A 27,254-nucleotide genomic window follows, 5' to 3' on the forward strand; every position below is an offset into this window, starting at 1 on the left:
TCTCCCTATATCTCTCCACTATACATTAGATGTTTTATTCCAACTCTAATTTTCCTAGCTACTGTTATTATTGATTTTTTTTATTACCATGGTCCTAAGAATGAACAGACAGGTAGTTACTAACTACCTGCCTGTTCTACCCGGTGCCAGCTCAGAGCTGTCATTGACCACTGCTGCCAGCAATTCTGCTGCTGTATGTCAACAGAGCAGCTCTTCCTCTTCCGGGTTGATCTGTTGATGGGTCGTGACTGTCTACATCATGCTGAATGAAAGCCGCCCCCCGCAGTTAGATTGCTGGGAGCCAGCTGTCAATCAGCATGACATAGGCAGAGACTCCCTGTCAACAGAGCAGAGCGTAAGAGAAGGTGTTGCCCTGTCAATGCGACATCAGCGGAAGCCGCAGAGTCACTGGCTGGAGCGGTCTTTGACCGCTCTGAGCCTGGAGAGATCGGCACTGGGCAGAACACGCAGGTAGTTACCAACTGTTTAATATCACAATTTGGATACAAGAGCCCATTATTATTGCAATAGCTATAAATGGGGATCCCCACACTTATTCATTTCCAGGAAAAAAAACAAAAAAAAACCCCATTCATTATTTATAAAAAATAATCAGGTGTACAGGTTAAATATATACCAACAAGTCAGGATTTAATTCATCTTTATTAACACACAAAGCAGAAAACCTATTAAAACCGAGCCCCTAAAAACTAATTAAAATTCATGGGCAGTGTGGTACAATATTAAGATATGTTTCACTACGGCTACGAGCCTCAGTGAACTGAACCTAGAAGTTTCTTTAAATACAAGAAAAGTAGTCAGCTCACCTGTTCGGGGTGTGGAGCAATCTATGCCACGCACGGATCCAGCCAGAGCAACTAGGAGAGGATCCAAAATAATTCAAATGATCCAGCGAAAACGGCACATAGATAAAAATAAAACTTAGCTTTTATTAGCCATATAAAATATTGCTGTACATGGTGTTACAGGCAAAGTGCAACTGTGCAAAGATAAAGACCTACGTGTTTCGACAACGAGTCTTAATCATGGCCTTTTCCTTTAGCATGTTAGGTGCTGAAGATGTTAAACAGCCATCTTGGGTCTGTTTTTTTGTTTATCTCCACCTCAAGGTTGTGGCTGGGAGCAGTTAAATACTCAGTCACTGTTTTTTCGCTGGTTTGGTCTGGAGGAGGAAGCTTCCAGACTGTGAATGGAAGCCAGAGAGCTCCACAGAAGGACTTTGCTGGACTGTTTGTGATACCGAGAGCGGGCGAAACCCGCTCACCTATGAACTGTACTATACTTTACCTTTTTGTTTTCTCATGATCTCGGAGAGGACTTGTTTATTTTTGTGGAACCCTGATGGGGTTTATGCCGTAAAATAAACCCGCAGGAAATTAACCTGAGACCTGTTTCCTGTGTCTTCCTCTGTGATGGCCAAATTGTGGCTAATACATCACTACGTCAGCTACAAAGATTTTTACATATAAGCGGCAGTGTACTGAGTAGTGGCTCAGATTGCCTCTAAGTGTTCAATAAACGGTTAACCTTTTGTATCTATGAGTACAGACCATCAATGCAATATCCTTAAAATACATTCATACCTGAAGAAGGCTATGTGTTTTTTATTTTTATAGCCGAAACGTGTTGTTTTATTGTTTTAATATATACTATATTGAGAAAACAGAGTGAAATAAACCTTTTGAAGACCAAGAGTTAATTTTCCAATCCTTGCAAGTCTGGGAGCGCTAGTCCTATCGGGTACTTTTTTCTGAATGCAATATCCTTAAAATACATTAGTAATCAAAGTTGTATTTGGACTTTACACAATCAAATTGAAACTCCACTAAAGAGGTCTTTTTGCATCCATATATAAAGGTACCTTTCAAGTGGAGAGCATACAGCAATCAAAATCACATGTAGACAATATACGGTTACTGTTAGCGTCAGAGGGGGAGACACCCATTAAAACATACACAGTTCCAGTAAATTAGCAGTCAGATCAGATATTTATACAGACCATGTGCCATAGTGTATAAGGACCACACTGCCCAATACCCCTACGTGCGTTTTGCGTGCTGCTTCATCAGGGGGTACTGAGGCAGTGTGTAGTCTGACATATATAGTATAAGGGGGTAGAGTTTATCACCTGAAGGCCCTCTAAGTTAATGAGCACCTGTGCTCTGCCTACCATGCATCGCTCCCCGTGGCCGGCGTCCCGGAAGTCTGGCTGGATCTTGAGCTGTGCTCTCCTGTGCAGCCTGACACCGGGCAGGAGGGTGGGAGGCTGTGGTGGCACAGCAAAAGGTCTCCCGTTTTAGTGGGTGCATGACTGCTGCACACCACACGTCGCTACCTGTGGGCGGTGTCCCGGAAGTCTAACTGCACTGCGTACATCCCACAGGGGATCTGAGAGCGCCATCACACTTAAGGGAACATAGGGCACAATGTTATGTAGTTTGCAAAGAGTAGAATGTTAGCAGATCGGCTTATTTAAATACATCTTTATACATTTCCATTCTTTGCTTGGTTTTCATGCTGTTCTTGTTTATTCATATTTTCAGGGTAGGCCTGCCCTCTGATGGTTATATCGTGTAGTGCAAGCTTCAATGAGAAGGCTGATGCAGGCATAAGACAAAATGCAAAAATAGTCAGTATACAGTGAAATGTTATAGGTAGTGTTGAGCGATACCTTCCGATATCGGGAAATATCGGATCAGATTGGATCGGACCGATACCGAAAAAGTATCGGCTATCGCCGATTCCGATACCGGAAACCAATGCAAGTCAATGGGACAGAAATATCGGAATGAAAATAAACCCTTTCTTTCCTTGTAGGTTAATTCTACATGAAGGAAAACAACTAAGAATAATGTAGAATGTATTGGGGGAGGTGGGGGAGACAATAAAGGCATAGAGGTTTAGCCCAATCAAATGGAATAGCAGGAATTAATATTTTTTTTAAGACTTTCTGAGTTACGGAAATATTGACTATGTTAAGTATTTTTAGATTTTGTCAGATATTTATGTTTCACTACTTCCATGCTCTTCACCTTCTTTTTTACTTCTCCCACACTTTCTCCTTCATCATCCTCAGCATCTTTTTCATCCTCTTCTTCTTCACCTTCTTCGTATTATTCTTTTTTTTTTACATTCTTCATATTCTACTTCTTCATCTTCTTCGTATTCTTCTTCTTCATCATATTCTTATTTGTGACAGGCATTCCTGTAGTTGTTATCTATAAAAGGTTGGACATTACACCTTTCGTTCTGCCCGTCACAAAAGATTTACAACAGGATTTGTCCGCGTTCAGTTTGGCCTGCAGCAGCAGGTCTTTTCCAGGGGCACCACGAGGAGGAACGGACTCACCCCCATACACTGCTTAGTCATCTTCTGCTTATAATTTAGATATTATCTTTTGCTCTGATTTTTAGTCTTATGCCTAATGTTCTTCCGCTTTTTGTTCTGCAGCTTCTTGTATTTCTGCTTCTTGGTTTTCTGTCTCTTGTTCTTCTGTATCTTGGTGCTTGTCTTCTCTTCTTTGTCCTCTTGGTCAACTTCTTCAGGGTCATCTTCTTGGTCTTCTTCGGGGTGGTCTTCAGGGTCGTCGTCTTCGGGGGTCCTCGTCTTCGGGGTCCTCGTCTTCTTCGGGTTGGTCTTCTGGGTCCTCGTCTTCGGGGTCCTCGTCTTCTTCGGGGTGGTCTTCAGGGTCCTCGTCTTCTTCGGGGTGGTCTTCAGGGTCCTAGTCTTCTTCGGGGTGGTCTTCAGGGTCCTCGCCTTCAGGGTCGTTGTCTTCGGGGTCCTCGTCTTCTTAGGGTTGGTCTTCAGGGTCCTCGTCTTCAGGGTCCTCGTCAGGGAGATCCAGAGTGATTACCAAGAACCATTTCAAAAGCTTGAACTTGGAAATGTAGCAGAAGGAACTACCGAGAACCAGCTGACGGTACTGGAACCCGGATGGGTAGCAGAAGGTACAAGAGCCAATGGAACTGCCGAAGACCAGCTGACGGTACTGGAACTCTGTTACTAAGCAGGAGGTACCTGTGCCAGAAAGCACTACCAAGGACCAGCAGACGTTGGTGGAACTTGGATACCGAGAAGGAGGCACCTAATCCAAAGGCACTGCCGAGAACCAGCTGACGGTACTGGAACCCGGATGGGTAGCAGAAGGTACCCATGTAAAAAAAAGTTCAAGGCCACGAGCCGGCCGCAGTTACCAAAACCCACAGTCCTACAGGGGGTGCTTGTCCTATTGGCACTATGGAACCAGCCTTCATTGCCTGATCCCGCAGCCCACATAGGAGTCACCTAAACTGCAGGCACCATAGAGTCGGCTAACCCGACCGCAACACGACAGGACAACGCATTGGAGGCAAAGTGACGTTGACACTACCCGGAAACAGCTGGCGTGCTGGAACCAGGCTGGGCAGGAGGGAGTATCCGTGCCAAAGTCACTGCCGAGAACCAGCTGACGGTACTGGAACCCGGATGGGTAGTAGAAGGTACAAGAGCAAATGGAACTACCGAGGACCAGCTGACTGTACTGGAACCTGGATGGGTAGCAGAAGGTACAAGAGCCAATGGAACTGCCGAAGACCAGCTGACGGTACTGGAACTCGGTTACTAAGCAGGAGGTACCTGTGCCAGAAAGCACTACCAAGAACCAGCAGACGTTGGTGGAACTTGGATACCGAGAAGGAGGCACCTAATCCAAAGGCACTGCCGAGAACCAGCTGACGGTACTGGAACCCGGATGGGTAGTAGAAGGTACAAGAGCCAATGGAACTGCCGAAGACCAGCTGACGGTACTGGAACCCGGATGGGTAGCAGAAGGTACAAGAGCCAATGGAACTGCCGAAGACCAGCTGACGGTACTGGAACTCGGTTACTAAGCAGGAGGTACCTGTGCCAGAAAGCACTACCAAGGACCAGCAGACGTTGGTGGAACTTGGATACCGAGAAGGAGGCACCTAATCCAAAGGCACTGCCGAGAACCAGCTGACGGTACTGGAACCCGGATGCGTAGCAGAAGGTACCCATGTAAAAAAAAGTTCAAGGCCGCGAGACGGCCGCAGTTACCAAAACCTACAGTCCTACAGGGGGTGCTTGTCCTATTGGCACTATGGAACCAGCCTTCATTGCCAGATCCCGCAGCCCACATAGGAGTCACCTAAACTGCAGGCACCATAGAGTCGGCTAACCCGACCGCAACACGACAGGACAACGCATTGGAGGCAAAGTGACGTTGACACTACCCGGAAACAGCTGGCGTGCTGGAACCAGGCTGGGCAGGAGGGAGTACCCGTGCCAAAGTCACTGCCGAGAACCAGCTGACGGTACTGGAACCCGGATGGGTAGTAGAAGATACAAGAGCAAATGGAACTACCGAGGACCAGCTGACGGTACTGGAACCCGGATGGGTAGCAGAAGGTACAAAAGCCAATGGAACTGCCGAAGACCAGCTGACGGTACTGGAACTCGGTTACTAAGCAGGAGGTACCTGTGCCAGAAAGCACTACCAAGAACCAGCAGACGTTGGTGGAACTTGGATACTGAGAAGGAGGCACCTAATCCAAAGGCACTGCCGAGAACCAGCTGACGGTACTGGAACCCGGATGGGTAGTAGAAGGTACAAGAGCAAATGGAACTACCGAGAACCAGCTGGCGGTGCTGGAACCCAGGGTAAATACTAAAAACAGAGTGGAGCCAGAGGTGTAATTGGAGCAAGTTTTAAATCAGTAGTACAGTGGATGTGGACAAAGCAGGAGAATTTGCCGGACACACAGCAGGGGAACAGCTGACGTTACTGAACCCCAATAACACTGGAGCAAGCGTTGACTGTGCAGACGGCACTTCTGAGCAGCAACTAGCGGTATTGGAGCCCAGGGTAAATACTAAAAACAGAGGAGCCAGAGGTGTATTTGGAGGAGGTTTTAAATCAGTAGTACAGTGGATGTGGACAGAGCAGGAGAAATTGCCGTCCGCACAGCAGGGGAACAGCTGACGTTACTGAACCCCAATAACACGGCAGCAAGTGTTGACTGTGCAGATGGCACTTCCGAGCGCCAACTGGCGGTGTTGGAGCTCAGGGATAATACTGAAAACAGAGGAGCCAGAGGTGTAATTGGAGCAACTTTAAAATCTGTAGTAGTGAGAATGTGGACAGAGCAGGAGAAATTGCCGTCCGCACAGCAGGGGAACAGCTGACGTTACCGAACCCCAATAGCATGGCAGCAAGTGTTGACTGTGCAGACGACACTTCCGAGCGCCAACTGGCGGTGTTGGAGCTCAGGGATAATACTGAAAACAGAGGAGCCAGAGGTGTATTTGGAGGAGGTTTTAAATCAGTAGTACAGTGGATGTGGACAGAGCAGGAGAAATTGCCGTCCGCACAGCAGGGGAACAGCTGACGTTACTGAACCCCAATAACACGGCAGCAAGTGTTGACTGTGCAGACGGCACTTCCGAGCGCCAACTGGCGGTGTTGGAGCTCAGGGATAATACTGAAAACAGAGGAGCCAGAGGTGTAATTGGAGCAACTTTAAAATCAGTAGTAGTGAGAATGTGGACAGAGCAGGAGAAATTGCCGTCCGCACAGCAGGGGAACAGCTGACGTTACTGAACCCCAATAACACGGCAGCAAGTGTTGACTGTGCAGACGGCACTTCCGAGCGCACTTCTGAGCGCCAACTGGCGGTGTTGGAGCTCAGGGATAATACTGAAAACAGAGGAGCCAGCGGTGTAATTGGAGCAACTTTAAAATCTGTAGTAGTGAGAATGTGGACAGAGCAGGAGAAATTGCCGTCCGCACAGCCGGGGAACAGTTGACGTTACTGAACCCCAATGACACGGCAGCAAGTGTTGACTGTGCAGACGGCACTTCCGAGCGCCAACTGGCGGTGTTGGAGCTCAGGGATTACAGTTCAGGTGGTAGAAACATGAACAGAACAGGAGACCTGGATACTTTTGCCAACAATTATTTATTCTGGAAGAGGACTGGCAAATTCATGAGAGATCCAGGCCTTGTTCATTTTGAGAAAAGTAAGCTGGTCAACGTTATCGGAGGATAGTCGCATGCGACGGTCTGTTAGTACACCACCTGCGGCACTAAAGACTCGTTCCGATAATACACTAGCAGCAGGGCAAGCTAGCACCTCCAATGCATACTGACTTAGCTCTGGCCATGTATCTAGCTTACAGACCCAAAACTTGAAGGGAGAAGAGACGTCTGGGAGTACACTAAGAGGGCAAGACATGTAGTCTGTCACCATCTGACGGAAACGTTGCCTCCTGCTGACTGGAGCCGTCTGTGATGGTGTAGACATTTGTGGCGGCGGGGACACAAAACTTTGCCACATTTCGGCCATACTGGTCTTGCCTTGTGCTGAGGCGCTGCTTCTGCTCCCTCTTTGTGCAGAGCTTCCTCCACTGCCTCGACGCACTGAGCTGCTTTGTAAAGCACTAGCAGCACTGCTCTCGGTTGGAATGGAGAACATGATGGAATGCACCAGTGCGTCTTGGTACTCCCGCATTTTACGCTCCCGGTTCAACGGTGTTATGAGGCTTTGTTGTCCTGGTAGCGAGGATCTAGGAGGGTGGACACCCAATAATCAGCCGTGTTGAGAATGTGGGCGATGCGGCGGTCGTTTCTCAGGCACTGCAGCATGAAATCAACCATGTGCTGCAGACTGCCAACTGGCCAAGAAACGCTGTCCCCTGCTTGAGGCGTGATCTCTGCCTGGTCTGCATCACCCCACCCTCGCTCTAGATACTGACTACTAGAGCATTGTGTACCTCCCTCCTCTGGACAGATGTCTTCCTCATCCATTGACTCCTCCTCATCCTCCTCACAAAGTGTCCCCTGCCTAGGCCTTTGTGAGGAACCACGTTGAGCAGACTGTAGAGAAGCAGATGGCATTTGTGACTCCTCATCCTCCACCTCTTCCAAAACCTCGTCCCTTAGTGCTTGCAGTGTTTTTTCAAGCAGGCAGATAAGGGGGATAGTCATGCTGACTAGTGCATCATCTGCACTCGCCATCCGCGTGGAATAATCGAAGGCACGCAAAACGTGGCAAATGTCCTTCATAGAGGCCCACTGTCACGCTGTCTCTGTATACTGGAGGTAGGGGGCCTAAGCTGACCCTAAGCTGGGGCCCTGACTAATCCCTCAACCTGGAGGTACTGTTAAAGGTACAGAGGTCCAGGCCGCCAGCGTAACCCCTACCTCCTGAGGATCCCTGCACCTAAGTAATCTAGTCCTGAGAAGGACCCCGATCACAACAAAAGAGGACAAGTAATAATATGCCCACACACAGTACTTAGACGAACGAGACAGTACAAGGGAAAAACCAAAACCACCTTGCATACAAAAACTACACAACTACAACAGAGGGAACACCAACGGGAAAGGAGATAAATGATAAAGCGAGGAAGGGAAAAACACTCCAAATACACTTATCTCAGAAACTCCAAATACCACGATCCGCTCTGTAAGTCTGTATGAAATGCTTTCACCGACACTTCCCAAACAGACCAGCAGGTATTTGAAGGAGACTCACTACAGCAGCATTGATTGCAGCTGGGCGAGGCTGGACCTCGTCTAGCACAGAGAGAGAGAGAATTAACTCCCTCACTGCCGAAAACACAAAGCACCAAAAAGTCAGCTGTGAGAAGTCAGGCTGTGTAATCGTGACGATCTTCGTGGCGACACACCCGTGACAGTACCCCCCCTTCTACGAGGGGCCTCCGGACCCTCAGGGCCAGGTTTATCCGGGTGAGTCGTGTGGAAGGCCCGAACTAATCGGTCTGCGTTAATATCCGACGCAGGAACCCACATCCTCTCCTCAGGACCATACCCTTTCCAATGAACCAGGTACTGAAGGGACCGGCGATTAAAACGTGAATCGATGACCCTTGATACCTGGAACTCCAAGTTACCATTGACCACCACTGGAGGGGGAGGTAAAGGTGACGGTACCACCGGCGCCACATACCTCTTAAGCAACGATCTGTGGAACACGTTGTGAATTTTAAACGTAGGGGGGAGGTCAAGACGGAATGCCACCGGATTAATAATAGAACTGATTCTGTATGGCCCGATGAACCTGGGACCCAGTTTCCAGGAGGGAACCTTAAGTTTATTCCTGGTAGACAACCATACCCGATCGTTCACACTTAGGTCCGGACCAGACACTCTCCTCCTATCAGCCATACGTTTGTATCGGTTCCCCATAGTATTCAGATTCTTCAGCACCACTCTCCATACTGAAGCGAGTGATGAGGAAAATCGTTCCTCCTCAGGAACCCCCGAAGAGCCCCCCCTACTGAAAGTACAAAACTGGGGGTGAAAACCATATGCCCCAAAAAACGGGGACTTACCAGTGGACTCGCTCCGCCTATTATTAAGAGCAAACTCTGCCAGAGGTAAGAAAGAAGCCCAGTCCTCCTGGTTCTCTGACACAAAACACCGGAGATATGTCTCCAAGCTCTGGTTCATACGTTCCGTCTGACCATTGGTCTGAGGGTGAAAAGCCGATGAGAATGACAAATGCATCCCCCGCCGTGCACAAAACGCCTTCCAGAACTTGGACACAAACTGAGACCCCCGATCAGACACCACATCGGAGGGTACCCCGTGAAGCCTCACAATCTCCCCAATGAACACCTGCGCAAGAGTTTTAGCATTAGGGAGAGCCGGAAGAGCGATAAAATGTGCCATCTTGCTGAACCTGTCCACTACAACGAGTATGACCGTTTTACCCGAAGACGGAGGGAGGTCCGTAATAAAGTCCATAGACAGATGAGTCCAAGGACGCTCCGGGATCTTCAAAGGTAAGAGGGCCCCAGACGGACGGGTATGTGAGGTCTTAGAGCGCGCACAAACCCCACAGGACGCGACAAAAGTTACCACCTCCTTATGTAAGTTAGGCCACCAAAACCGACGCGAGAGGAGATCCACAGTTGCTTTACTCCCCGGGTGTCCTGCCAAAACTGAGTTATGGTGTGCCTCGATCACCTTTTGTCGCAACTGATCTGGAACAAACAGTCTCCCCGGAGGTCCAACAGGGGCGTCCCCCTGAGCCTCCAATACCTCCTCCTCCAGCTCAGAGCATACTGCCGAAACCACCACCCCCTCCTGAAGGATAGGAATCGGGTCGTCCGTATTCCCGGCCCCAGGGAAACTGCGAGATAAGGCATCCGCCTTTACATTTTTTGACCCAGGACGATATGTAACGACAAAATTAAACCTGGTAAAAAACAATGACCACCTAGCTTGTCTGGGATTCAGACGTTTCGCGGACTCCAGATATAGCAGGTTCTTGTGATCGGTGATGACGGTGACCGGATGGACTGCCCCCTCCAAAAAATGGCGCCACTCCTCAAAAGCTAACTTAATGGCCAAGAGTTCCCTATTGCCGACATCGTAATTCCTCTCAGCGGACGACAATTTTTTAGAGAAAAAGGCGCACGGATGCCACTTACCAGGGGACGAACCTTGTGACAATACTGCTCCCACCCCTACCTCGGAAGCGTCTACCTCTACAATGAATGGCTGTGACGCATCAGGTTGAATGAGTATGGGTGCCGAGGCAAAACATTTTTTCAAGCAGGAGAATGCTTGACAAGCCTTGTCAGACCACCTAGAAAAATCCGTCCCCTTTTTAGTCATGTCTGTGAGAGGCTTAACCATGGACGAGAAATTACGAATGAACTTCCGGTAATAATTAGCAAACCCCAGGAAACGTTGTAGTGCCTTAAGATTCTCTGGCCGATCCCACTCAAGAACTGCCCGCACTTTCCCAGGGTCCATACGAAAACCGGACGCTGAAACCAGGAAGCCTAAAAACTGGAGTTCCTGTACGGCGAACACACACTTTTCCCATTTGGCATACAGTTTATTATCCCGCAAGATCTGTAACACCTGCCTAACGTGCTCCTGATGAGACACCAGATCCGGCGAGTAAATTAAGATATCATCCAGATATATGACAACAAACTGTCCCACCAGGCGGCGAAAAATGTCATTAACAAAGTGTTGGAACACCGCCGGGGCATTAGTCAGACCGAATGGCATGACAAGGTTCTCATAATGCCCCTCCGGAGTGTTAAACGCCGTCTTCCACTCATCCCCCTCCTTCATCCTAATCAGATTGTACGCCCCTCTGAGATCCAACTTAGAGAACCATTTGGCGCCCACGATCTGATTAAAGAGATCGGGAATAAGTGGGAGTGGATACGGATCTCGGACCGTAATCCGATTAAGTTCACGGAAATCCAGGCAAGGGCGTAGGCCTCCATCTTTCTTCTTAACAAAGAAGAACCCCGCAGCCACCGGTGAAGATGAAGGTCTAATATGCCCCTTAGCCAGACTTTCTGAAATATAATCCTTCATGGCCTGCCTCTCAGGACCAGAAAGGTTATACAACCTAGCTTTAGGTAACTTGGCCTCAGGGAGCAGTTTTACAGAACAGTCATACTCGCGATGAGTAGGTAGTTCCTGACACCCTTTCTCCGAGAATACATCCTCAAAGTCCGCCAGAAATGGAGGTAAGACCCAAGGAGTAACCGCACCGATGACCGTGTTCATGCAGTTTTTATTACAGAATTTACTCCATTGGCTTATCTCTCTGGTTTGCCAATTAATAACCGGGTTATGCTTAGTTAACCAAGGAAGGCCCAACACTATAGGAGTGGGAAGACCCTCCAACACGTAGCAAGACAACAGTTCTTTATGTATCGCCCCCACTTGAAGTTTTACGTCATGCACAGCTTGCAAAAAACTTCCCTGACCGAGAGGCCTGGCATCGATCGAGAATATGGGGATGGGTTTAGCCAACTCACTCAATCGCATACCTTGAACCCGGGCAAACCGAGCATCAACCAGATTAGCCCCGGCCCCACTATCCAGAAGAACAGATATCCTCTCAGTTCTCGTACCCACCACCACCTCCGCCGGTACGAGAAACTGAGACGAACCTAGGGACGAAATACCTACTCCCAGATTGCCGTCCACCACACAACCTGGGATCAACAGTTTTCCGACGACTCTTCACTCTGCAAGGGACGGGATGGACACCCCCCAATAAAATGTCCCTTTCTCCCGCAGAAGAAACACCTTCCTGTCTTATGGCGCACCACCGGTCCCCTCCCCCGAAATGATGTCCCTCCTAATTGCATAGGCTCCTCTGGACTGACCAGGGGAACCACCATATGAGGGGACCTTGTAGGAGGTGGAGTCATCACAGGGGGTCGAGTTATCCCGCACCTCTCCCGAAGCCGTCTGTCAACGCGAATAGCCAGGGCCATAGCGGCTTCCAGTGACGCGGGAGAGTCATACTGTGCCAACACATCCTGTAATTTGTCGGATAAACCTTGACAAAACTGGCTCCTAAGAGCCGGGTCATTCCACTGGGTGTCCGTGGCCCACCTACGGAACTCCGAACAGAATTCCTCCGCCGGACGATCTCCCTGCTGGATCCTACGTAACTTAGACTCAGCAAGGGAGATCCGATCTGGGTCATCATATACGAGTCCCAGAGCAGCGAAAAACCTATCCACTGACTGGAGAGCCGAGGAGCCCGGGGGAAGAGAGAACGCCCAAGATTGTGGGTCCCCTTGTAGGAGCGAGATGACAATTCCCACCCTTTGTTCTTCACTCCCCGATGACCGAGGCCGCAGCCGAAAGTACAATTTGCATGCCTCCCGGAAAACAAAAAACTTGTCCCGCCCCCCAGTGAACCTGTCAGGGAGAGCTACTTTAGGTTCTGGTCCGGCTTGCTCCAGAGGATGCAAAACCTTGGACCTAACGTCCGCCAGCTCCATGGACAAACTCTGCAACTGCCGAGCTAGACCGGCTACTGGATCCATGGTAGCTGGAGAAAAACTAAGTGGGTCGGTGAAAATGTCACGCTGTCTCTGTATACTGGAGGTAGGGGGCCTAAGCTGACCCTAAGCTGGGGCCCTGACTAATCCCTCAACCTGGAGGTACTGTTAAAGGTACAGAGGTCCAGGCCGCCAGCGTAACCCCTACCTCCTGAGGATCCCTGCACCTAAGTAATCTAGTCCTGAGAAGGACCCCGATCACAACAAAAGAGGACAAGTAATAATATGCCCACACACAGTACTTAGACGAACGAGACAGTACAAGGGAAAAACCAAAACCACCTTGCATACAAAAACTACACAACTACAACAGAGGGAACACCAACGGGAAAGGAGATAAATGATAAAGCGAGGAAGGGAAAAAACACTCCAAATACACTTATCTCAGAAACTCCAAATACCACGATCCGCTCTGTAAGTCTGTATGAAATGCTTTCACCGACACTTCCCAAACAGACCAGCAGGTATTTGAAGGAGACTCACTACAGCAGCATTGATTGCAGCTGGGCGAGGCTGGACCTCGTCTAGCACAGAGAGAGAGAGAATTAACTCCCTCACTGCCGAAAACACAAAGCACCAAAAAGTCAGCTGTGAGAAGTCAGGCTGTGTAATCGTGACGATCTTCGTGGCGACACACCCGTGACACCCACTCAGTGGTGGTGAAGTGTGAACGGCGCGCACTTCGACTTGTTTGCGCCTGCTGCAGCTGGTACTCCATTACTGCTGCCTGCTGCTCACACAACCTCTCCAACATATGTAACGTTGAATTCCACCTGGTGGGTAGGTCACATATGATGCGATGTTCCGGAAGACGTAATCGGCGCTGCAGAGCTGCAATGCGTGATCTTGCATTGCTGGAACGCCGCAAGTGAGCGCACTCTATGCGGACCTTGTGAAGCAGTGCATCAAGATCCGGATAGTCCCTCAAAAAACTCTGCACGACCAAGTTGAGCACATGTGCCAGACATGGGATGTGAGTGAGGTTGCCTAGGCCCAGAGCTGCCACCAGATTTCGGCCATTGTCACACAGTACCATGCCTGGCTGGAGATTCGCTGGCACAAACGACACGTCGCTCTGCTGCTTGATGGCATTCCAGAGCTCCTGCGCTGTGTGGCTTCGATTCCCCAAAGAAATTAATTTTAATACGGCCTGTTGACGTTTGGCCACGGCTGTGCTCATATTGGTCACCATAACAGGTAACCGTTCACGGGTCGATGTGGAGGTAGACCGTGACGGCTCCTGCAGCGCTGATTCAGAGGAACTGGAGTATGAGGAGGAGTCAATGTGTACAGACTGGATTCCTGCAATCCTTGGAGTTGGCAGAACACGTACAGCGCCACTCTCAAGATCTGTACCCGGCTCCACAACATTTACCCAATGGGCAGTGAGGGAAAGGTATTGTCCCTGTCCATGCTTACTGGTCCACGCATCGGTGGTCAGGTGGACCTTGCTACTGACGGCGTTTTGTAGCGCATGTTTAATTTTTCCCTCCACATGATGTTGCAGGGCAGGGACGGCTTGCCTGCTGAAATAAAATTGGCTGGGCACGTTGTATTGTGGGACTGCCAATGCCTTAAAGTTACGGAATGTGTCAGTCTCCACCAGCCTGAATGATAGCATTTCAAGGGCCAGTAGTTTAGCAATGCCAGCATTCAGAGCCTGTGCTCGGGGGTGGTTTGCCGAGTATGGGTGCCTTTTCTCTCATGCCTGTGCTAACGATGGCTGTAGACTGGCCTGGGAGTGTGAGGATGACTGGGAAAGTGGTGCTGTGGGTGAAATTACACTGTGTCTCTGTACAACAGTGCCAGAGATTCTTCCATGGTGATCCTGTGAGGAAGCCGAACCAGCTGTGTGTGAGCTGGAGGAAGAGGCTACAACACGAGCTGAAGAGGTGGTAGGTGGCGCTGTAGGTTGGCCTAGGTCTTCAGTGTGTTTTTGTAACTCCACCACGTGCTTGGTCCGCACATGTTTCCACATATTTGTGGTATTGAGGTTGCTGACACTTTTCCCTCTTTTCACCTTCTGATTACACAGCTTGCATTTGACAAAGCAAATGTCATCTGCAACTGTGTCAAAAAAGGACCAGGCACTGCAAGTCTTGGGAGCGCCCGCTTTGGGTTTTGGAAGAGCCATGCTCCTAATGGGTGCCGAAGTGGAGGCTACAGGCAACCAAGTCTGCCCCCTCCCTCTCCCTCCTTTTTGGGCTGTTCGGGGAATCTCTTCTTCAGAGCTGCTCCCACCACCTTCCTGTCCCTCACGCCATGATGGGTCAAGGACCTCATCATCTACACCACCCTCTTCAAACAACTGCTTCTCCTGGGTAGTCTCGACAGCACAGTACGCACCAGAAAGTGGCACCTGAGTCTCATCATCAGATGCGTACTGAGGTGTGCTGCTGACCATAGGCACTGGCCCACCCGCCTCTTCAGATTCAGAGAGACAAAACGGTTGCGCATCACTGCATACTACCTCTTCTTCAAATTCTCGAATTCTGCTTGGCTGGCCCCCTCTTTCCAAGCCAAGAGATTCAGAGATCAGAAATAGAGATGGCTCCTACAAAGCTGCGCATAAAGGACTGTTCCCTGGTAAAACTGGGGGATGCTGAGTCACTGGTGCCCGCAGCAGGCACAGAATCCCCACGTCCTCTCCCTGCAGGCACAGAATCCTCACGTCCTCTCCCTGCAGAAACTCCACGCCCACGACCACGACCACATGCCTTACTCCCTGCCTTCTTCATCTTGGTAGACTGATAAAGATAGGCAGAAAAGTACTAAGGGCTTAGTGTGCTTATTCCTGAACAGCTGCTAACAGGTATAAGAAACACTAATTTTATAAAGTGTGGACTAGACTTTAATATGAGCTAATGTGGCCTACACAACTGTAAAGTGGAGTGTTTGGTGAACTTTATTTAGGTTTTTTTTGTCACAAAAAGACACTGGATGTGCCTAAAGATGTAATAACGATAGTATCACAAACTTTTTGTAGCTATTACAATGTAAGGTAACCTACAATGCAATAGATGAGGCTGCAAAAAATAGGCTAATACTAATCTGGCTGGGGCTGCAGGGCCCAATGCTGCAGAAAGGGTCCTCTAACTACTCCTATATAGTGTGTTTGGAACCAATTTAGCTGAATACGGATGGAACCACCACACTAATAGGAGAAATCAGGAAAAATTATGAATTGGCAAAAAAGGACAATGTATGAGGCAGTGACACACACTGAGTGCACTACAACCAGACGTGGTTGAAGCACACACTACAGGGTGAGCTGCACTCACACACCAGACCTTGCAGACAGCGGTGAACAGTACAGATGCAGAGCACTGTGCACTAGCGCTGCAAGACCAAAAAAAGCACACACTACAGGGTGAGCTGCACTCACACACAGAGACCTTGCAGAAAGCGGTGAACAGCACAGAGAACTGTGCACTAGCACTGCAAGGCACAGCGATTTATAAAGTAGCTTGGGTAAAGCAGAATAGACCAAATAGGTAGCTAAAACTGTCCCTCAGAACAACAGCATCCTATCCCTAACTGAATTCACAGCAGAGTGAGCTCAAAATGGCGGCGGCAGCTTTTATAGTGCATCATGACATCATTTCAGCAGCCAATCACAGCCATGCCATTAGTTAAGATGCCTACATGCCTAACAGGATGTGCCCACACTTCTTAGGATCCTCATTGGCTGAATAAAATGAAAATGGCTCATTGCATTATGGGAACTTCCGATTCCGGTATACGATATTGCAAAAGTATCGGAATTAAGTATCGGAATTCCGATACCGCGAATATCGGCCGATACCCGATATTTCAGTATCGGAATGCTCAACACTACCTATAACTAGTGTTGAGCATTCCGATACTGAAATATCGGGTATCGGCCGATATTCGCGGTATCGGAATTCCGATACTTAATTCTGATACTTTTACAATATCGAATACCGGAATTGGAAGTTCCCATAATGCCTGCGCTCTGCAGTGTCTCTGAAGGATGACAAGCTGGATGGCAGCGCTCAGCTGCGATCCAGCCTGTCATCAGAATGCCATCCCAGCGTGGGAGAATTCTCCTGATCGTTTAAAAGCCGGCGGGCGGTAAAAAGCCGCCGGCTTTTAAACAATCACACAGCTCCATACTGCTTCCCCGCAGCCTCCCACCCCGATCCTCCGCTCCCCTCACCACCTCCCATCCCGATCGTAAGTTAGGACCGGGCGGGGAACGCAGCACCAAGGAGCGGGGAGCGAAGGACCCGGGTGGGGAAGCCGGCAGTGAAAAGACTTCACCGCCGACTTTCCCGTTCTGTGCTGCGCTTTCCCGCCGGTTATTACAAATGAACAGCTGAGGTATCAGGTGATGCTGATCAGCTGTTCATTTGAAGTAGCCGCGGTGCCCTCAGAGGGTTTACGTGAGTTCATGCTTGATTGCATTGCATGAACTCACATGAACTTTCCCACGGCCGCACAGGTCAGCCTCACCTCCCAGACGATCAGCCCGTCATGATTGGTGTGTGTGGGTGTCTGTGCGTGTGTCTGCGAGTGTGTGCGGGGTGTCTGTGCGTGTGTCTGCGAGTGTGTGCGGGGTGTCTGTGCGATGTCTGTGCGATGTGTGCGGGTGTGCGCGGTGTCTGTGCGATGTCTGCGGGTGTGTGCGGTGTCTGCGGGTGTGTGCGGGTGTGTGCGTGCAGGCAGACATAGGCCGATGTGACACTACTACTCCCATCGGCCTATGTCTGTCCCCCGTCCACTCGTGCCAGCAGGATCAGCTCGATGGGAGCAGTAGTTCCCATCAGCCTGATCCTGTTATTTAAATTGCCCTACTGTTTCCCCAATAAATTTTAAATACATGTCATTGGTGGCCAGTGGTTACCTACAATAAATTAGTTCATACATTACCTGTCCCCGCCGATCGCCACCTAAAATAAAGTAAAAAATAAAAAACTACACCTATACTCACCTAGACACCTAATTCCCCGAAGCCATCGATCTCCTGTAATAAAATATAAAATAATAAACCACAACCTTATCCTTACCCCTCCGTAGTAGTCCACGAGTGTCCCACGATGATCTCCAGTTTAGAGCAGCCACATAGAATGTGACCGCTCTGAACCGCTGACGCCGCTAGAATGATGGGGCCGTAAAGCCGCACCGTTATTGCATAAGCGGGTTCGCCGGAGTTCAGGCAGCGCTGCTCCGGTTAGCTCCTTTACGGCCCTGCTGTACCGTGAGAAATTCCCACGGTACAGCAGTGCCGTAAAGGAGGTCTCCGGAGCTGCGCTGCCTGAATGCACTCCGGTGACCTCAGTCAGTGGCTACCGCTGCCGGGAGCGGACGTGTTCCCCGCAGTGTGAGCTTACAGCAGCCATGCACAGCTGTCACCATCTGGAACGTGGACAGGTAACTATTTTTTTTAGTAAACTAAGAATTAAATAAAATTGTGTGTTTTATTTCAAATAAATTATTTTTTTCTGGGTGTAGTGTGTGTTTTCTTTTTAACACTTTGTAGGTTAGTAATGGGGGTGTCTTATAGACGCCCATCATTACTAACCTGGGCTTCATGGCAGCTGGCGCTGACATGAACCCCAACCCTATTACCCCATGCCACCGCACCAGGGCAGCGTGGAACAGCGAGGCTAAGTGCCAGAGTTGGCGCATCCTATGGATGCGCCATTTCTGGGGCAGCTGACGACTGGTGTTTCTAGCCTGGGAGGGGGCCAATATTCATGGCACCCTTCCTGGGCTATTAATATCAGCCCCCAGCTGTCTGCCTAGCCTTTGCTAGCTATTAAATAGGGGGTACCCCACGTCATTTTTTTGGGGGGGTCCCCCATTTTAATAGCTAGTAAAGGCTAGGTATTCAGCTGGGGGCTGATATTAGTAGTCTGGGAAGCTCCGTGGGTATTACCCACTTCCCAGGCTTCAAACATCTGCCCCAGCCGTCTGCTTAACCTCCGCTAGAGCCTAAAATTATGGGGGATCCCACTCCAATTTTTTTTTAAATAAATCCTTTATTTTAACACTAAATGACATTTGAGGAGTTAATAAAGATGCAGTCCCTAATTATTTATTTTTTAATTAATTTTTCCCAAAAATTTTGACGTGGGCTTTGCCATATTTTTGTATGCCAGCCAGGTACAGCATCCAGCTTCTATGAACGCGCCATTTTCCGGGGTGGCTGCGGACTGCAATTTGCACCGGGGGGGGGGCAGAAAGCTTGGGCCTCCCTGCGCTGCAGATTCCATCCCCCAGCTGCCTAGTTGTACCTGGCTGGACACACAAATAGGGAGAAGCCCCACCTATTTTTTTTTTTTTAATTATTTCATAAATTCATGAAATAATAAAGAAAAAAAGGGCTTCCCTATATTGTTGTGTCCGGCCAGGTACAAATAGGCAGCTGGTGGTTGGGCGCAGCCCGTTCCTGCCTGCTGTACCTGGCTGGACACAAATATAGTGCGAAGTCCCACGTCAATTTTTTTTAAATTATTTCAGGAAATTCATGAAATAATTTAAAAAAAATTGATGTGGGGCTTCGCCCTATATTTGCGTCCAGCCAGGTACAGCAGGCAGGAACGGGCTGCGCCCAACCACCAGCTGCCTCTTTGTACCTGGCCGGACACAACAATATAGGGAAGCCCTTTTTTTAAAAAATTATTTCATGAAATAATTTTAAAAAAATTGACATGGGGCTTCGCACTATATTTGTGTCCAGCCAGGTACAGCAGGCAGGAACGGGCTGCCCCCAACCACCAGCTGCCTATTTGTACCTGGTTGGACACAACAATATAGGGAAGCCCTTTTTTTCTTAATTATTTCAGGAATTTCATGAAATAATTAAAAAAAAAAATACGTGGGGCTTCGCCCTATTTTTGTGTCCAGCCAGGTACAACTAGGCAGCTGGGGTCTGGAATCCGCAGCGTAGGGAGGCCCAAGCTTTCTGGGCCCCACCCGCTGCAAATTGCAGTCCGCAGCCACCCCGGAAAATGGCGCGTTCATAGAAGCGCCATCTTCTGGCGCTGTACCCAACTCATCCAGGGCCCTGGTGCGGTGGCTCACTGGGTAATAAAGGGGTTAAGGCCAGCTTGGCATTATCAGCTGGCCCTAAGCCTGAAATTCATGGGGTCACGCCAATATTAGACATGACCACCATGAATTTCTAGTAAAGTATTTAAAAAAAACACAACACCCAGAAAAAGTCCTTTAATTGAAATAAACACACAATTCTTTATTGTTCTAAATTAAACTATACTTACCATCACGCCCATTCCAGCTGAAGCCAACGATCTCCTGCAATAAAATGAGGTGAGGTCATGTCCAATGAACTCAGCTCACCTCATGCACGTCACTGACAGCGTGGGAAAATTCTCACGCTGAAGCGCTGAGTGCAGGAGAATTCTCCCACGCTGTCAGTGACGTGCATGAGGTGAGCTGAGTTCATTGGATATGAACTCGGCTCATCTGGATGCCGTCACAGAGAGACACTGAGGAGCGCAAGCATGCCTGCGCTTCTCAGTGTCTGCGGGATGACAGGCTGGATGGCAGCGTTCTGCTGCGGTCCAGCCTGTCATCTCGATGTAGCAGAACTGAAGCTGTCCTGGGAACCATGGAAAGGTAAGGATGAGGTTGCTTTATTATTTTTCTTTTATTGCAGGAGATCGTTGGCTTCAGCTGGAATGGGCGTGATGGTAAGTAGAGTTTAATTTAGAACAATAAAGAATTGTGTGTTTATTTCAATTAAAGGACTTTATTCTGGGTGTTTGTGTTTTTTTTTTTAACTTTGACTATGGGGTTAGTAATGGGGGTGTCTTATAGACGCCTCTCCATTACTAACCTGGGCTTGATGTCAGCTGGCATTATAAGCTGACATCAACCCCAACCCTATTACCCCACTGCCACCGCTACAGGGCAGTGGGAAGAGCGAGGCTAAGTGCCAGAATTGGCGCATCCTATGGATGCGCCATTTCTGGGGCGGCTGACGGCTGGTGTTTCTAGCCTGGGAGGGGGCCAATATTCATGGCACCCTTCCTGGGCTATTAATATCAGCCCCCAGCTGTCTGCCTAGCCTTTGCTAGCTATTAAATTAGGGGGGACCCCATGTCATTTTTTTGAGGGGGTCCCCCATTTTAATAGCTAGTAAAGGCTAGGTATTCAGCTGGGGGCTCATATTAGTAGCCTGGGAAGCTCCGTGGGTATTACCCCCTTCCCAGGCTTCAAACATCTGCCCCAGCCGTCTGCTTAACCTCCGCTAGAGCCTAAAATTAAGGGGAACCCCACGCCAATTTTTGTTTAAATAAATCCTTTATTTTAACACTAAATGACAAGTACAGTAATCAACACTGTCACTGTACTTCATATATATGTGACTGACATGTTTCTATCTAATCTATGTATGATTCTCTATTCCTTCTATTCTAAATTGTCGGGTACAGATGCTGAATTGCCGGCTGACTTTTTTAAAGAGACGGTGCATGAAAACACTATTATATTTTTAAATAAATCCTTTACACTAAATGACAAGTACAGTAACCAACACTATCACTGTACTTATTATATATGTGACTGACATGTTTCTATCTATCTAATCTATGTGTGATACTCTATTCTTTCTGTTGTAAATTGTCGGGTACCGGTGTATGCCGCTGATGAATTGCCGACTTTTCGCGTAATACATTCTACATTATTCTTAGTTGTTTTACTTCATGTAGAATTAACCTACAAGGAAAGAAAGGGTTTATTTTCATTCCGATATTTGTGTCCCATTGACTTGCATTGGTTTCCGGTATCGGAATCGGCGATATCCGATACTTTTTGGGTATCGGCCCGATCCAATCCGATACGATATTTCCTGATATCGGAAGGTATCGCTCAACACTAGTTATAGGATACATTATCTAGTGCTCGTATTCAAATTATCCATTGACCATTAAATTACGTGTTAATTGTGTCCTATACATATTAATCTACCAATACTTTCACCTTTTTTTATTTTTTCTGAAATCACCATAACAAGAATATTATACTATGGCCAATAATCATGTAAATCAGCCTAATCCCTAATCTAATGTATAATGAGGAATCCCCCTGAAAAATAGCATAATAGACATGTCAGAAAACACACAATTATATATAGATATATAAATGGTTCATTATATTATTTAAATGTAAGCTCCTCCCTTTATGAAAGACCCCTAAACAACAGTGTCATGAGTTATGATTAGCTTTGTCCCATTCCTTTCATATCATTAAGACCGTATCCAGAATAGGATTACAGAAATAGGATAACCTCATGGGTATATAATTACATCTCACATCAAAAACCCATAAAAAATAACCTTTACTAGATATCCTTAAAATATTGCCTTAAGGCACACAAACAAATACTGTATAACACAGAAATAGACATAAAATTTGTGAAAAGATGATCAAATGCTGTTAGCTCAGATGGATATATAGAAAGACATCAAGCTATAGGCTATAACGTCTAACAAGACGACATGTAGTCCAGAGAGACCCAACCATTCAGAGTCTCTCACAAAAGCCTATTCTTATATAACAGTCATAGATCATAATAGCAAGATTAGCCACTAAGAGTACCGCTAGAATTTATTACTCATTTATTTTGATTCAAAAAATATCCCCGGTGGAGGCGACATCAGTACAAGTAAGATGATTCCTGAATCCTAATGTGAATATGCTTAATAACTAGCTGCAGTTAGCAGTATAATCACCAGGTGATAGTAGTACTCCAAAATTACAAACTAATATATAGATAAAGAACTTCCCTAAGCTGGGATATAACAGCAGGTTCCCTTGCAAACAAAAAAAAAAGTTCATATAGTATGAAGTATGCACAGATGAAGCAATACCTCCCACTACAGTTGTAGATATTTCAGATAAAGTGCATATAGAGTAAAAGTGCATAAATAGCTACTCATCTTAATATGCTGGGACACTGCCTTCCCAGTATAGTATAGGGGTTCCACATTCCTCGACGCGTTTCCCCTTGTAAATCAAGGTTCATCAGGAGAAAAAATGGGATGATAATGTAATAAGGTATCCTGCTGATGGTTTGCAGTCTATCTTATGCTGCCACGAGCCCTCTTAATATACCCCATCAGATTTAATTAATCAACCCCTCCTTCCTTAATCTGGAGGAAAAACCTCCATTGATACCATCAGAAGAAATTGTCCCCTCCCTGTGCAGCAACGCATGTCTAACATACCTCCATCCACTAGAGGTCTGAGGCACATACTGCTCAAAACCAAGGTATGTGTCCCTTAATGGTGGCAACACACTAAGGCCAGTAGTGTGAATGTATATCAGGGATCACACTCCACAGTTATAGATCAAACATATGATACATAAATATTGAAATCCAGGATACAGATAGATAACACCTCAATAGGTAAAGAATGCATTAAGAGGTGGGGGGGGGGGACAGTGGGAGGGGGGAGAGAGAAGGGTTTGAGGGAGACGCACATAGAGCATTTGAGTGTTATCGATGCTTGTGATAGACAAGAAAAACTTATCAGGGTCTGTACCACAGGACTGGCGTATAGCAAATGTGGTGCCAATATTCAAAAAGGGGACAGAAACTGAACTTGGAAAGAGGGGAGGGAACCGCACACGCCATGCATGGTAGTCGCCCCACATAATGCTCCATGCAGGCTGTTCCCTCCCACATAATGCCCCATGCAGGCTGTTCCCCCCCCCCCAGATAATGCCCTATGCAGGCTGCTCCCCCCACATAATGCCCCACGCAGGCTGCTGCCCCCACATAATGCCCCATGCAGGTTGCCCCCCCTTATAATGCCCCATTCAGGCTGTCCCCCACATATAATGCCCAATGCAGGATATCATCCCCCTTATAGTGCCCCATGCAGGATGTCACCCCCTATATAATGCCCCATGCAGGATGTAAGTCCCCCCCCTTATAATGTCCCATGCAGGATGTCACTCCCTCCCTTATAATGCCCCATGCAGGATGTCACCCCCCATATAATGCCTCATGCAGGATGTCACCCCCCCTTATAATGCCTCATGCAGGATGTCACTCCCCCATATAATGCCCCATGCAGGATGTCACTCCCCCCCCTTATAATGCCCCATGCAGGATGTCACTCCCCCCCCCCCCTTATAATGCCCCATGCAGGATGTCACCCCCAATATAATGCCCCATGCAGGATGTCACTCCCCCTCCCTTATAATGCCCCATGCAGGATGTCACCACCCCTCCCTTATAATGCCTCATGCAGGATGTCACTCCCCCATATAATGCCCCATGCAGGATGTCACCACCCCTCCCTTATAATGCCTCATGCAGGATGTCACTCCCCCATATAATGCCCCATGCAGGATGTCACTCCCCCCTCCCTTATAATTCCCCACGCCTCCATACATTAAAAAAAAAATAAAAAAATCATATACTAACCTCACTTCTCCTCATCTGCTGCTGCTGCTGCTGCCGCTGCTCTCATCGCTGCTGCTGCTCTGGACTCCAGCATTGCCTTAGTCTTCCCGCTCTGCACTGTGACTGCTCAGGAGAGGGCGCGGTGGAAAGACGTCACCGTGTCCTCTGAACTGAGACGTCACAGTGCAGCAGCCGCAGAAGATACCGGACCTGCTGCGGAGGCACGGGGAGAGGTAAGTATTGTGCCGGCTGGGACCCTGAGCAAGCGGGGGTGAGGGCGGGTGCTGGCACCGCTCTCCTCCGCTCACGGATCCCATAGTGTGGCGGTGTGCCCGAGGGCAAGTGGGTCCCCCCGCCTGCTCAGGGCCCCAGCACTTGCCCGGGTGCTGACGCCAGGCCTGTCTGAGATTAAGTTAGGCCAGTATCTGTTGAATACATCAAACATTTCCCTCCATTAAGCATGGTAGGGAGTAATTAGTCTCACCTGTTGATTCTTTTTCTTTTCTTTACATTTCAAGAGCTGGTCCCTTGAAGTACCCTTTGCTCTGTTGTAGCCCTGTTGGATGACATTATTATGGTAGTGACCAGCTTTAAATCGTCTTTTTAGCATCTGAGCCTGATTTTCAAATAAAACATCGCAAGAGCAATTTTTTTTTCTGGAAATGAGGTAGTTACTAACTACCTCCCTGTTAGTTCTTAGGCCCACAAAAATCAAATAGTCCCAGAAAACTCCTTTTTAAAGTCTAATAATAAAGATATGAAATGGTAACCTGAGTCGTATTCTGGTGTTAACCACCTGGGCACAATGGCATTTAGAGCTGCCACCACCCTGTGGGCCGCTGGCAGGGGATCTGGCTTTGCAGTCTTCTGGCAATACTGATACCCATCATCACCCGTCCCCATCACGTCTGTGTTGGTGGTGTCAGCCCCAGTAGAGAGGAGAGAGGTGAAATCTATTTAGGCTATAAAGTTAAAGCAGATCTGTGCTCATGACAAGTTGGGGTGAGGCGGTCACCCCTCCTCGAATAAACTAGATTGAACACAAAACATAGTGTATTGAAAGGTCAAAAATAAAATGCACCGAGGATGACCTTTTACTTTGCTGACCTTAATTACCTTTTGATGCTCGTTTTTTACCTGTTTTGTGAAGACATTCTCTTTTGATTTGTAGAGAAATAGCATAGGTTCAGAAAATCCCACTGATGTCTTCAGGTTTTTGGTAGAAGAGCGGACACAATGCTGCCAATCCCGGAAGGTTCGCTACACAGAAAGAGTTGATTACATCATGCAGTTGCCTGTGGCTATGGAAGCGGCAACAAATAAAGGTATATTGTAAGAATGAAGGAATACGTTATAGAGGATTTGTCATGTCTGTTTTATTTATAGTAGTTTCCTGTGTGCTCCATGAAATAACATTGCTGGATCGTCTTCTCTTATATCTATGCCATTCCTTTATTATTTCTCACTGAAGTGAATAAATTGACAACTGGGCATTACCATTCCTCTTTTCAATGGGATGTGCCCTTACACAGCCTCATATTGTCAGCACTAATCAAAAAGAGGGTCAGATTGTGGAGGGACATGTTCCTTTCAACATCTACTTGTCAACTTACTTACAGTTGAAACCAGAAGTTTACATACACTATATAAAAAGACACATATGCATGTTATTCTCAATATCTGACATGAAATCAGAATAAACCTTTCCCGTTTTAAGTCAATTAGGATTACCATAATTTTTAATATTTGCCAAATGCCAGAATTAATGAGAGAGAGAGAATGCAGTACGTAATAAAAATGCCTTAAAACAAAGTCAAAAGTTTACATACTCTAAGATTACTATGCCTTTAAACAATTCTGGACTGCCCATATGATGATGTCATGTGTTTGGAAGCTTCTGTTTTTTTGGCAACATCTGAGTTAATTAGAGACACACCTATGGATGTATTTTAATGCACACCTGAAACACACTGCTTCTTTGTGTAGCATCAGGGGAAAGTCTAAAGAAATCAGCCAATATATTAGGTAGAGAATTGTGGACTTGCACAAGTCTGGCTCATCCTTGGGTACAATTTCAGGATACCTGAAGGTGCCTCGTTCATCTGTACAAACAATTATATGCAAGTACAAACAAGATGAGAATGTTCTGCAATTATAGCGCTCAGGAAGGAGATGGGTTCTTTGTACCAGAGATGAATGTGCTTTGGTCCGACATGTGCATATCAACCCAAGGACAAAAGCAAAAGATCTTGTGAAGATGATGGCGGAAGCTGGTAAGATTGTGTCAATACCCACAGGGAAACAAGTACTGTATCAACATGGGCTGAAAGGCCACTCTGCCAGGAAGAAGCCATTACTCCAAAAGCAACATAAAAAAACAGATTAATGTTTGTAAATTCACACAGGAACAAAGACCTTAATTTTTGGAGACATGTCCTGTGGTCTAATGAAACTAAAATTGAACTTTTTGGGCATAATGACCATCGTTACTTTTGGAGGAGAAAGGAAGAAGTTTGGAAGCCTAAGAACACCATCCCAACTGTGAAACATGGGGGTGGTAGCATCATGTTGTGGGGTTCTTTTGCTGCAAGAGGGACTGGTGCACTTCACCAAATAGATGGCATCATGAGAAAAGAAGATTATGTGGCAATACTGAAGCAACATCTCAAGACATCAGCCAGGAAGTTAAGCTTGGGCGGAAATGGGTCTTCCAAATGGACAATGACGCGAAGCATACTGCCAAAATTGTAACAAAGTGGATTAAGGATAACACCGTTATTGATTTTGGAGTGGCCATCACAAAGCCCTAATCTCAATCCTATTGAAAATTTATGGGCAAATCTGGAAAGGCAGGTGCGAGCAAGGCGACCTACAAACCTGGATCAGTTACACCAGTTTTGTCAGGAGGAATGAGCCCAAATTCCGACCAACTATTGTGAGAAGCTTGTGGAAGGATATCCCAAACGTTT

The 27,254-nt window shown here is 47.6% G+C and overlaps 1 protein-coding gene across 4 annotated transcripts in view; it reads left to right on the plus strand.

Moving 5' to 3' along the window:
• Positions 1-27,254, plus strand: part of USP13 (ubiquitin specific peptidase 13) — a 182,497-nt gene that overhangs the window by 116,190 nt on the left and 39,053 nt on the right. For all 4 annotated transcript variants that reach the window (XM_073674963.1, XM_073674966.1, XM_073674965.1 and 1 more), the window contains exon 12: positions 25,457-25,610. In XM_073674963.1, coding sequence (XP_073531064.1) covers positions 25,457-25,610 — 154 coding nt within the window. The remainder of the gene's footprint in view (positions 1-25,456; positions 25,611-27,254) is intronic.

The sequence above is a fragment of the Phyllobates terribilis genome, unplaced genomic scaffold (assembly GCF_046119375.1).
Source record: "Phyllobates terribilis strain yellow unplaced genomic scaffold, ASM4611937v1 Scaffold_3__8_contigs__length_932513732, whole genome shotgun sequence".
Classification (NCBI taxonomy): domain Eukaryota; kingdom Metazoa; phylum Chordata; class Amphibia; order Anura; family Dendrobatidae; genus Phyllobates; species Phyllobates terribilis.